Raw genomic sequence first — 13813 nt, 5'->3', positions numbered from 1 at the left:
ACTTCTGAGCATTTTAAAAGACTTTGTTATATCTAAATAATTAAATGAACATATCAAAGTCACTTCCTTTGGGTCACCTGAGACAACCGCCACCTTCCAAAGCAAAATCAGCCATGTTGCAAGACTGGTTGGATGATTGGGTTATTAAACCTCTATTTTTGAAGAGTGACAGTATTTCCATGTATGCAATACCTTTTCATTAGTCATCATTTTTTTCAGCTTGCATCTATACCAACACTGGTCTTCAGAATATAATCCACCATAAATCTGTAAGAATAAAAACATTTGTGTTTTGGATCCCTCTAAAATAACGATTACATCATACATATGGAAGTAACATAAATATGTTCTGTCCAGGACAAGATTTAAACTAATACCCAATATCATTAACTTTAAAAATTGCAGTTGGGTTTATATGTTGCGTGGTTAAATTTAAGTATAAAATAAAATAAATTTCAGATCTTCTCAAAAATTTCAGATAGCACAAGTAAGATGTGAGCATAGATAAACTTTCAGAGAACACCATCCAGGAGAGCATTAATCACTGCTGTACAAGCAGGGCACAAATTTGATCTTGATTTCCCACATACCAATTTTTCAGCTGTGAGATTTAGAAGAGGTGCAAACACACCTCCTGAGAGCTAATTTGAACATTCCAATGAAGAAATGCAATACTCGGAAATATGGTTTTGAAACTGTTAAGTTTTAATACTGATACGGCGATAGCTTTTTAAGGACTAATCAATACTCAGAGGCATGGGGATGACTGAACATTGCAGCTCTCATTATTCTATTACAGTACAGAACTAACCAAACAACATGGATTCTGCAATCCCATAATGCACTGGCTTGCAAAGTATGGCAAGCCAAACAAGACATTCAATACATAACAGAAACCAAGTACATACTTCCGTTCAATTTGATGCTGTCTAACGGATCACAAAGAACACCACAAACTGAAATTCAAATACCAAATGAGCAGTGGACCAGCGTTTCGCAGAGCGAACAGTCCCTTCGGAATGCTGAAAGGGGAAGATGTATTTGGTGATGGCACCACACTGGAGATGGCAGAAATGGAGGAGGATGATCCAATGATTACAGAGGCTGGTGATATGCAGATGAGAACAAGGGGAATGCTTCAGGAGAAAGGGGAAGGGGTGAGAGCAGAATTGCTTGAAATGGATTGGTCATGGTGGAGGGCCCCGTTAACCACGTTGGATGGTAACGTTTGGTTGAGGAAAGAGGAAGAGGAAAGCAGCGGAACTACTGACGTGGAAGGTTGCAAACAGGTACAATGGAGACGGATAAACTGGGGGAATGGAATGGAGTCCTTACATGGGGCAGGGTGTGAGGAAATGTCGTCGAGGTAGCTGTGAGAGTCCATGGGTTTATAGTGAACATTAGTAGATAGCCTTTCTCCAGAATTAGAGCTAGAGAAGTTAAGGAAGAGAAGAGTGAGATGGACCAGGCGAAGGTAAGGGAAGAGTGGAAATTGAAAGCAAAATCAATTAAGTTTTCCAGCTCATAGTGAGAGCAGGAGGTGGTACCAATACAGTCATCAATGTACTGGAGAAAGATGAGGGAGGAGGCCTGACTAGGACCAGAATAATGAATATTCCACATGTCCCACAAAAAGGCAGAGAAAATGACTAAATCACAACATCAACACAGCCAGAGTTTGTCCAGGGGAAGGCAGAGTCTGTGGTAAAGACTGGATCTGGATGCTGGGTTCAGGCAAGCAGGGAGGGTGTCAACCATCAATAACATCAATCACCCACAACTTCCTCACCCAAGGGAAGATGGGACTTATCTAGAAGTCATTGCCTTACTGCTTCCAGGAAAGTTGCTAAGACTATCCCTAAACAGCACTGTCTGTCTCCTGGTGCATCCTTCACCACCATATGCTGCTTTATAACAATTCACCTTTCTCAAACATCGCACTGCTGCTGATAGCTTCGAATCACTGTCCTCTTTCCAGTGACCTCACTGTACCACAGGCTGGGTTGGGCTGATATGAGAATAAGTGCTGTCACATTTCATTTAGGCGCAAAATATATTACCTTTGCCTATACATTGGTGAACCCTTTGAAAGGTTTGAGTGACCCCTATTGAGAATTCCTGCTCTATATTACCCACCAAGTGAAAGGACCAAAAAATTAGACACAGTATTCCAGGCAAAGCATAACCAAAGTTTTATACAAGGACAGTATAGTTTTTGTATTTGATCGTCTGAGAAATACACCTTAATACTCCATATCTGTTTGTGCAACAGCTTGACAGTACTGATAATGAACCTTCAGAGATTCATGTACTATGAAAGTTAGGTCTTTTTCCTCATTCAGCATCCTCAAGATCACCACCCTGCATGGTCAACACATGTCCTGCAGTATTTCCACACACATGCATAACATGACATTTTAAGTTATATGCCTGTAATTAATACAGATCTGCTGATAATTTATTTTTCTTCCTTAAAGTCTGATCACCTGCACAAATCTTTGTATAGTCTGCAAACTTGCAAACTGTTCCCATGACAACTTCATCCAGATCACTGATAGAATGAAGAGCAAAGGCTTTAGCACTGATCCATTAGTAACCAGACCCCATGCATAACAAAGGCCATTAATACCAATTGTCTGCCTAGATCAATCAGTACACTCAAACCCAAAAACCTGTGCTACATTTATACCAAAATGGAGGCAAATTCAGTACCATGCTGTTGCACCAAGAATTTATAAGCTATTCTGTTAGAGGATGATGCAGGTAAGGAAAGCACAAAGTGTAGGGAGGGGGGATAAGTTCACAGTCTTTAACAGCTCCTTCATTCAATTTATCTTAATAAGTAAAATACCTTTTCAGGAGCAGGATCTCCAAATACTTTGGCAGCGAACGGGCAAATTTCTGTCAAAGCAGTAGATAGCTTAAGGAGGTCTTCAATTAATTCAATAGTCTGGGTATGAAAAATACACAAAATTAAAACTTAACATTTTAGCAGTTTAGAATTCAGGTTGAAGGCTGCGTTGTGCACTTGATTCAACTATGGAGCTCAATACGTAATAGAAAAGAGGATGAAAACTACATCACACATAATACCTCCCGCCATCTAAAATCCACTATTTCTAAGGTAACCTCAATGCCCATAGCGACCTCCATTACCAAGGGGGCCTGGGGCTGAATGGCATGGGTTCGATATGAACCCCAACTCGTGACCGGTAGCTGGGGATTTTTTTTTTAAAAATTGAATAATGCAGCCCCAATTTGCTGTATTCGCGCCTATTGCCATTTTAATGGCACCAGGTTTAGTGGTGTGCCTGCATCCCGTCTTGGAGAAGTGGGACACCTTATTATAATAATATTAAAATCAGGTGCCCATTGCAATTGGGAGCCTGATTTAAATTTAATGGTTGCCAGCCAGGTTTCTCAGGCCTTGGGAAGCTCAGCAGCTACATGGGGATTAAATGGCTGCACAAGGTCCATGCTTTTTAAGAGCATTGCTTCTGAGCCAGGGAAGTGTAAGAGTGCTCACCAAAACCTCTCAAGATCCATAAATGGCCAAGGGCCTCACCCACTGACACTGGTATTCAAACAGCTGACATTCAACCAACCTGTCAGGTTTGCCTGTGGCCTTCTTGGGGATTCAAAGGAACTCTGTGCCTGATCAAGGGACCCAGCATTGGGAAGGAGGGGCCCCACAGGAAGCCAGGGAGATAGGTAGGCCATATTGGAGATGGACACTTCTAATGGACCAGTACTTCCCAGCAAAGTTGTAAACCAACAATACTACTTGCATTTATATAATGTCTTTCACATGAAAAAATATTGAAAAGGACTTCATAACATGACTTTGTTTTTAAAGTGCATTTGGGACACCCAGCTTTTTTTCAGTGTAATGAGATCAATATCAACCAGAAGCGATAGGCCCATTTTAAAATCTCATCCAAAAGTCAGCATCTTTGACAATCCAAATTTCTTACCACTGCACTAGAATCTGAAGTTTGAAGTTTTTTTACATGAGCCTCAAACTCTCAATTTCCAACTTAGCAGAGAGAATACAACTACATCAAATACAACTGAACAGTTGGGAGATACACAATATTGCAGATACTGGAAACTTGAGAAAAAAAGCTGGAAGCCCTCAGCAGGTCACACAGCATCAGTAACAAATAGAAAAAGTTAATGTTTCAGGAGATAATGCGCTTGATAAAATACCACACCTCAAGAAGTCTTCCATGTGTCAACTGTTCATCATTCATACCTGACAGCTCAAATACTCAGTGCTTCATGCACATATACAAATATTTTATAATAGGAAAGCTATGAGCAAAAGGTAGATCAATTATAATACAAATCAAATGTTACATAGTATAATACTCTAGCCATTACAAAAAGGGCATATCACCTTGCTTCCATAGTAGCATTCTCATCAGAGTCAAAAGATTATGGGTTCAAGTCCCACTCCAAAGATCTGAGCACATAATCAGTGTTGTAATGAAGGAGTGCTGCACCGTTGGAAGTGCCATTTGTTGCATGAGATGTTAAAATGAGTGCCCTGTCTACCTGCCAAAAAATGCTTCAAAGGAACTACTTTGGCTTTTTGGGGGCATTCTGAGGAAGGTGCTATAGAAATGCAAATTCTTTCTTTTACTTAGTGAGCAAATTGAAGGTTCACTTTTTAAAATGTATTTAGTTGAGCTACCCTGTGGATGAGAGTACTGTTAGCATAAGCCAAAAAGTACAATATTAAAAGGAAGAAGGAAAAGGAAGTGGGTAGCTGTATTAGTTAGTAACAATACATCCTCACTGCCACACAAGGATTTAAAAACAAAACTAGTCGAAACAGAATCTCTTTCAATTAAATTGAAGACTAGCAAGGGACTAATCCGTCATTGGGACTGTGTACTGTTGAACAGTTCAAAAGAAATTAAGGATGAAATCTGAAGCAAGGTTAGACAAATGTGTTTTAACAATAGAATTGTAACTGTAGAAGACTTAATGATCTAAAATGGACAGAGAGAAAATGTGTTCGGTGAGAAACAGGAAGTCCTTTTTTGCAGTGTGTTCAAAATGTTTTGTCAGTCAAATTATTAGAATTAATGACTGAGAGATAAGAACAGATACTTGTGCGCAGTCCTAGTTAGCTGAACAGTATAAACATAGAGCCTCTTTCCTCAAGATAGAGCTCTTGGAATGGATGGAAGTATATTTGCTTTGAATAATAGCATGAGAAGGACCAGTCTGATCATCTTGAACTTCAGTGAAAACAAGCCGCAATAACACAATAGAATAGTTGTATAAGAAGAATATTAATGTACATAAAAACTTGTTTAATACCACTCAACCCTGAATCACGTGGAAGTTATTATTGCAGGGTTAACAACCCTCTATTGTGACTGTAATGACAGGAAATCCACCAACAGGTAGTAAGGTTTTAAAATAAAGGAACCTAGGTGGGCAGATGCATGGGTAAATAAATTTGGCAGCATAAGTAACTGCATAAAGTGGAATCCTTGATTTCATAAAATACAAGAGCAAAGAGGTAGTGCTGAACTTGTACAAGACATTAATTAGGCTACTGTTGATTATGTGCAGTTCTGAGCAGCACATTACAGTAGGCATAATAAACCAATGGAAACAGGGTAGCATAGATTCACTAGAAAATTATCAGGAATGAAGGGCTACAGCTATGAAGAGGAGCCTTGACAGGTTATTTTTCCCACTAGAGCTGCAAATGTTAATAGATAATCTGGTAAAACAAATGGTAATAATTTGCTTCTGTTTGTCAGCCACATGATAACAAGAGAGCACAAATTTAAGATAATCACATCATAAGTTCTCTAACCTCGTCATTAATCTTTGCTTTTACGTAAAGGATAGGCATAACGTGGAATTATCTGCCACAACCTGTAAAATCCATAACATTTTTTCAAAAAATCATGCTTGGGGAAAATGATGCATAAAATGGTGCATAATAGAAGACAATGGGCAACAAACAAGAGTGAGATTGGGCTAAGCAACCTGTGAATAAAAACGTTGATGTAGACCTGTGAAGTAACATTGTATAATTTATATGAAGTGGAGCTTTTGAGTTAGATAAATTCCTCATACTGTCCTTAAACTATACATGCACAAACTCTTTCCATAATCTATAACAGAAAACTGCATTTGTTGTGCATAAAGGAAAATGAACTTGAATTACCTGACCCCAAAAGGTAACTGGGTCTTCAATGTGACTTCCCATTACATCTTCAACTTTTAATACTAGAAATTATAAACATTTGACATTACCAAAAAGCATAATTCTTCAATATTCAAAACTTACACAGTGTGAAACAAACATAAAAATAGTGAATTACAGACTATGAAATAAATTCATTCAATTAAGGAACTTTACTGCTGACCTTCATGTTTTAGTATAGCATGAAAACTTGATAATTTTGGATGAACTCAACTTTCACAGCTTTCAAGTTTTTTGAGACACCAGGTGATGCCTTGTCATTTCAGTACTAGTTCCCAAGTTTAAATCCAATACATATTAATGGGATACAAGTTTCTTCATTGCCACATCAGGACCAGTACCTCAATTTTCCCTGCAGCCTCTGATCATTAACTTTAATAACCACAGATCTTAGTTATATCTATAATTTTCTTTGCGGCATGGCAATATGGATGACAGTCATCATTTGGGGAATGGGAGCTGATTTAACATTTCAGGTTTAGATTAACAGATCACAGTTTTAGTTGGAAAAAAATCTGTGCCGAGGGGGTGGGTCTGTCTTTTTCATTTTTGGTACCAGTGGCCTACTGTATTTTCAGCATTTTCCATCTTCCTTCAGTTCTCCAGATTTTTATTATGATATCTCGAATATCTTGCATGCAACTTCCATCTTGTTTCACTTCCCCCTTGGTTTTTACATTCTCTTATTATTTTAAGAACTTCCACTGCCTCGGTTAAATAATCATCTAAGATTAAAAGCAAAATACTGCAGATGATGGATATCTGAAATGAAAACAAAGCGCTGGAGAAACTCAGCAGGTCTGGCAGCATCTGTGTGGAGAGAAAAATAGTTAACGGAAACATTAACTCAGTTGTCTCTCCACAGCTGTTGTTTTCATTTCATCATCCAAGATTTTCTTAAGTGCTGTGGAGTTTTTTAACTTCCTTTCTAATTAAAGTATCTACTGTTCCTTCCCCTTCCTAATAAGCAGCTTACTTATCTTTTAGAATCAAAGAAGAGAAAAAATTATTACAGGTCAGAAAGAGGCCCGGGCTGTGTCGTGTCGCTGCAAGAGCAAATCAGTGAGTCCCACTCCACCACCTTTTCCCCATTGCCCTGCATTATTTTTCTTCAGATAATTATCCAATTCCCTTTTGAAAGTCACAATTGAATCTTCATCTGCAGCTCTCAGACAGTGCATTCCAGATCATTAACACTCGCTGGGTAAAAGTTTACCCTCATGTAAGCCGAGGTCTTTTTGCCATTCACCTTAAATCAGTGTCCTCTAATTCTCGACCCTTCCACTGATGCAAACAGTCTCTCCCTCAGTCTACAGCCCTCATGATCGAGCACCTTGATCAAATCTCCTCTCAACCTTCTATTCTCCAAGGAGAACAACCCCAGTTTCTCCAATCTATCCTTATAACTGAAGATCCTTAGCAATGGAAACATTCTCGTAAATCTTTTTTGCACCCTCTCTAATGCCTTCATATCCTTTCTAAAGTGCAGTGACCAGAACCAAACACAATACTCCAGTTGAGGTCAAACCATTGTTTTATAACTTATTTGCTTTTATACTCTATGCCTCTATTTATAAAACCCAGGATCTCAAACCATTAAGCACTTTCTCAAACTTCCCCACTATCATCGATTTTTGCACATATACCCCAAGGTCCCTCAGCTCTTGCAACCTCTTTGGAATTGTATCCATTATTTCTTTATTTTTTACTGCCTTTCCTTGTTCTTCCTACCAAAATGTATAACTTCAAACTTCTCTGCATTGAGTTTTATCGGCCATGTGTCCATACATTCCACCAATTTTTCTATGTCTTCGAAGTCTATCACTATCCTTCTCATAATTCACAAAATTTGCAATTTGTGGGTCATCCACAATGAAATTGTGCCCTAGACACCCAAGTCAAGAAAAGCAATGGTCCTAATACCAATCCCTGAAGAATCCCACTGTATACCTTTCCCCAATCCAAAACATCAGTTCACCACTATTTTTAGTTATCACTCAGCCAACTCCGGATCCATTTTGCCACTGTCCTTTTTATTCCATGAGCTTCAACTTTGCTGACAAGCCATCTAGCTTTCAATTTTTCAAAATATAATACAGGAAATGTCAAACTATACTTGTCTTTTAGCTGCTGATTGATCAAGAACTAATTTCCAGAAATCTCTAGCTTAGTAAGAATGTAAGAAATAGGAGCTGGAGTAGGCCATTAGGCTCTTTGAGCCTGCTCCGCCATTCAATAAGATCATGGTTAATCTTCTATATTATCTCCATATCCCTTAGGACCAAAAACTTATCAATCTCTGTCTTGAACACACTGAATAATTGAGCATACACAGCTCTCTTGGGTAAAGAATTTCAAAGATTCACAACCACTTGAGCAAAAAATTTCTCAGCCTTCTCAGGCTACAATGACAGCTGCTATGGGAACTGGAAAATCCCAATGTTATTTTAGTGATTTTTTTTTGGTGAGCTCATGTAAGATCTACGTTGAAAAAGTCTACTCTAGTTTTGACCATATTTGTCCCAATAGTACTCAGTACTGAAATAAAAAACAGAAAATTCTGGAAAAACTCAGATCTGACACCATCTGTGGAGAGAGAAACAGAGTTAACAGACGTTAACTCTGTTTCTCTTTCCACAGATGCTGTCTGACCTGCTGAGATTTTCCATAATTTTCTGTTTTTATTTCAGATTTCCAACATCCACAGTATTTTGCTTTTATCTTAGTATTCAGTACTGTCTCTTCAATGACCTGAGTGGGGAAATTCAGTGACAGTTTGAAAATGGCCAAACAATCTAAGGTACTACATTCTGTATCCCTTGGAGGCATGAGTTTAAATCCCACTTCTGATACTTAGTCCTTCACATATATGGAATTAAAAAGGAAGAAATGGTTCCTTTCCCGGGAATGACCACCTGAATGTTCCAGTTTGAAATGTTTTATCTAGACAATACAAATTTGGAATAAGATCTACAACTGTTACTATAGCCAATGCTCTGTTTTTGAAGTGGAAGTTCAAGTAAATTCCATTCTTTGAAATCCTCCTATATACAAGGTGAACATGGAAGAATCAAGTGGCACACCAAGTACCTGAATTGATAAAAACATTTCCACAACCTGAAAACTGACATTCCATATACAAGACTCTCTGCATAATTCAATCATTTTTCTCTTAGTGGAAGAGCCCAGGTACCTTTTTATTCTGATGGTGTTATCTACAATCGAAAACAAAGCCTGAAAGTTACACTAAACATACAAAATCAAAACAGAAAATGCTGGAAATGGACAAGAAGCCAGTTGGCACTGGAAAGAGAAAGACAGTTTCAGGTGATTCCTTGCATCATTTTGGTTCAATGCTTGTTGGCTAGGAGTGTCATTTTCATTGGCCAACACTGCAATTAATGGTATGTGATCATGAGCTCAAGAGACAAATGCTTGTTCAAGGCAGGAAGCAGGAACAGCAACAAATGAAACAACAGCCATTAAGAGTTTTATGCATGGCTTTAAGGATGACTGGACTCACTATAATAGGTGCCCTGGCTGCATATTCATTTTGCATGCCCCCACTATGCTATCAATGGCTCCAAACCACATCTCAATGCCCAATTGTTTGTTCTAAATAGGACAAGAGTATCCAATCATCCTAACAAACAAACATTTAGCAATTTAAAATAAACAAACTATTTTTAATTTTCTGTTTAATTAAACCAATAATATGATGGTGACATGACAAATGAAATGAAAGTTATACACATTAAATGACTACATTGCGCAAGGCAATTGGTAGCAGGCACTTGCCCTGGTGCTACTGGAATTTCTAATTCTACCAGCTGGATGTTTTTCCAGTAACAAAAATTCAAGATAACAGTGTAGGGAAGCAGCACTAGTCCAGCCATCCACAACATAAGTAAATGTCCCCTTTAAAACTATAACATACATTGGTCACTAAGCATTCCTATATAACAGTATATAATTTATTTAGCATGTATGGTTTTACAACTTTTTCTTGAGAATGTGAAATTTTTCTCAGTGGATGACACTCCTTAGTTTCTTCAAAATACAGTCAGTGTTTTGGCAACTGACTTGCTTCCAAACATTTACCAATGCTGAGCAAAAAATGTAGGGCATAACCCAACAATGGCTCTTGTCTTTGTTCTCCTCTCCCACCTGCCTCTGTTAAACAATGTAATAATTATGTACAATTTATTACCATTTTGGAAACATAGAAAATTACAGAGTAAATGTATAAATAAGTAAATAAACCTGAACCTATTGCTTCAGAAGCATTCATTTCCTTTCCGTCATCCATCTTGACAATTTGCTAGAAGAAAGGTGGAAAAGTATTATATGTATACATAAAGATATTTATTCCCCCAAGCTTTCTGCATGAAATAAACTTATCCAAGTCAACCTGACAGTTGAAGAGTTATATCACTACCACTCTATAGGTATCAGGAGGTACGCAAGAGGCGGTATAGTTTCCTCTTTGTGAGGAATACCCAGTACTTAGCACTGCCTCACAGCATCAACATTAGATCAACATTAGATCAAGAATCTCAAAGTATCCTTCAAATAAAAAGGAGCATTAAAACATTTTTCTGAGGGGAAAAACACACTTCCATTTGTCATACTGGATATCTCAGGATGTGTTTTATTCTACAGCATTAATTACCAAGTACTGATTCACTTCAATGCTGAAGTTGCCACATAGCCATGTAACGATGTAACTACGGTGCAGAGTCAAACTAGGTCAAAATATATCTAGGGCTGAGATCCTGAATGTTTTCTAAAACTTATCCAAGGATTTATGTACTCATGGGGTGGAAATTTCCACCAGCACTTTCAAAACATTTGTTTAATAGCTACAAGGAGGAGCTTTTGTACATGTAAAGCATGAGTGAATAGCTCTCTCATGCCTAAGAAAATTTTAATTTGAGTCAACATACAGCTTGGTTGGAATCTATTTTGTCACTAAACCATACATCCACCATTAGAAAGGTCTTTTCATCAAAAGGAACTGCAAACAATTTTTTAGAGAACACTTTTGTTTAAAAACAGACTACTGATGGAATAACTGAAACCAACATAGAAAACTCAATTGTCCTGAAATAGTGTTCTGAGATACATACCATTAAAAGCTCTTCTCTATCACAACCCCCTCACCTCATAACATTTTCAGCCTATCCTACTCCTTAGTTTAACTCAAAAGTTACATGCTAACCCTAATAACCAGATCAGTGTCATGTAATACATTAACTGAAAAAGATATAAAGCTTTGAAGCAAAGTAGATCACCAGTCTAAGTGCAAAGCAAATGGGAAAACACTTGGTTTTAAAACAAAATTGAAATACTTTCTCTAGGTTAAATCTTGTTCCAGTTTTTCCAACCACCCCCTCAGCCCCCTTCCCTCAACCACTGTGATTGCACATCTCGATGATCCAAGCAAGCTCGGTAAAAGCTACCTGCAACAGGCTAGCACAACCAATTGCAAGATGCTTCTGCCCGTGGTCCTCTGCAGATCTTCTACTAAAAAGCAGAACTTAAAAATAATCGGGACAGCGAGCAATGTTCAACCTCTGCCTAGAATTTGAGAAATACAACCTCACCTGGGGGTCCAGTCTCCGGCTCTCTGCCTCCCCACTCATCATTACAGCAAAATAGCTAATTGATAAAGGCCCAGTCCTCCTTAACTGACTTCTGCTAAGCAGGACCTCCTTCCTCCACTTTTTTCCATATCTGACTGCCCCTCAGAAACCAAAAACAAATTACTACAATTCTTCAACTCGCGTTGTTCCCAGTATAGGCACAATCATGCCACGAACCCTGACTACACCATTATAATTCTCTCAGACATCATCTTACCAACAGGTAGCGGGGGTGTGAATATAATGTAGAGCACGTGCCAAAATTTACTGTCGCCGCGAGCAGCAAGGCCGTGTTTAAAAATACCGACAATCAAGTCCCACATAACGTTCAAAACACAGCGTTTTTTTTTAAATAAGATTTAAATTCAAACCCGAGCACATCCCCTAACAGCAGAAAGTTCTGTGTTTCTTGCCAGCATAATTATAAATTTTTTTTAAAACTAGCAAATAACAAGCTTAAACCTGCGCTGCTCCCTTCAGGCTGTGATCCCTCGTGGAAAGCTGGATAAACCGACGACTGCACCGCTCTTCCCCACCTTACATCCTGTCCTCAGACACTCCACCAAAACACCCCCTTCCCCTTCCCCCAAATATGGAGGGAAACAATCCGGGCCGCCACAACACTAGGGGGAGCACTCCCTGCACATGCGCAGAGACAGTGCGCCTAGCCGGGAATGAGACATGCGCACTGACCTCTACCACGCGGAGGCTGAGCGTCAACTCGCAGACACTTCCTCCTACCTCTCCCTGGACCATGACCCCACCACTGAACATCAAGCCATTGTTTCCAGGACTGTCACTGACCTCATCTCCTCTGGGGATCTCCCTCCCACAGCTTCCAACCTGATAGTTGCCCAACCTCGGACGGCCCGCTTCTATCTCCTACCCAAAATCCACAAACAGAACTGCCCCGGTAGACCGATCGTCTCAGCTTGCTCCTGCCCCACAGAACTCATTTCTCGTTATCTTGACTCCCTTCTCTCTCCCCTTGTCCAGTCCCTTCCCACCTACATCCGTGATTCCTCTGACACCTTACGTCACATCAACAATTTCCAGTTCCCTGGCCCCTACCGCTTCCTCTTCACCATGGACGTCCAATCCCTCTACACCTCCATCCCCCACCAGGATGGTCTGAGGGCCCTTAGCTTCTTCCTCGAACAGAGGCCCGAACAATCCCCATCCACCACTACTCTCCTCCGTCTGGCTGAACTTGTTCTCACGCTGAACAATTTCTCCTTCAACTCCTCTCACTTCCTCCAAATAAAAGGTGTGGCTATGGGTACCCGCATGGGCCCCAGCTATGCCTGTCTCTTTATGGGGTATGTGGAACATTCCTTGTTGCAGTCCTACTCCGGCCCCCTTCCACAACTCTTTCTCCGGTACATCGATGATTATTTCGGTGCTGCTTCATGCTCTCGTCAGGACTTGGAAAAATTTATTAATTTTGCTTCCAATCTCCACCCCTCCATCATTTTCACGTGGTCCATCTCTGACACTTCCCTTCCCTTCCTTGACCTCTCTGTCTCAATCTCTGGTGATAGACTGTCCACCAATATCCATTACAAACCCACCGACACCCACAGCTATCTCGACTACAGCTCCTCACACCCCACTTCCTGTAAGGACTCCATCCCATTCTCTCAGTTCCTTCGCCTCCGTCGCATCTGTTCCGATGATGCTACATTCAAAAACAGTTCCTCTGACATGTCCTCCTTCTTCCTTAACCGAGGTTTTCCACCCACGGTCGTTGACAGGGCCCTCAACCGTGTCCGGCCCATCTCCCGCGCATCCGCCCTCACTCCTTCTCCTCCCTCCCAGAAACATGATAGGGTCCCCCTTGTCCTCACTTATCACCCCACCAGCCTCCGCATTCAAAGGATCATCCTCCGCCATTTCCGCCAACTCCAGCATGATGCCACTACCAAACACATCT

The 13813-nt window shown here is 39.9% G+C and overlaps 1 protein-coding gene across 7 annotated transcripts in view; it reads right to left on the bottom strand.

Annotated features, from left to right (window-relative positions):
* LOC121276219 (serine/threonine-protein kinase 31-like) overlaps positions 1 to 12416 on the bottom strand; it is a 134499-nt gene extending 122083 nt beyond the window's left edge. For all 7 annotated transcript variants that reach the window (XM_041184391.1, XM_041184392.1, XM_041184393.1 and 4 more), the window contains exons 1-5: positions 12343 to 12416; positions 10505 to 10556; positions 6197 to 6258; positions 2852 to 2950; positions 193 to 267 (exon numbers count right to left, since the gene is read on the bottom strand). In XM_041184391.1, coding sequence (XP_041040325.1) covers positions 193 to 267; positions 2852 to 2950; positions 6197 to 6258; positions 10505 to 10544 — 276 coding nt within the window. In that variant the 5' untranslated portion in view covers positions 10545 to 10556; positions 12343 to 12416. The remainder of the gene's footprint in view (positions 1 to 192; positions 268 to 2851; positions 2951 to 6196; positions 6259 to 10504; positions 10557 to 12342) is intronic.
* Between the last annotated feature and the right edge of the window lie 1397 nt (positions 12417 to 13813).

This window comes from Carcharodon carcharias, chromosome 3 (genome assembly GCF_017639515.1).
Source record: "Carcharodon carcharias isolate sCarCar2 chromosome 3, sCarCar2.pri, whole genome shotgun sequence".
Taxonomy (NCBI): Eukaryota; Metazoa; Chordata; class Chondrichthyes; order Lamniformes; family Lamnidae; genus Carcharodon; species Carcharodon carcharias.
The sequence above is the reverse complement of the archived record's forward strand: the minus strand, read 5'-3'. Positions and strand labels throughout refer to the sequence as shown.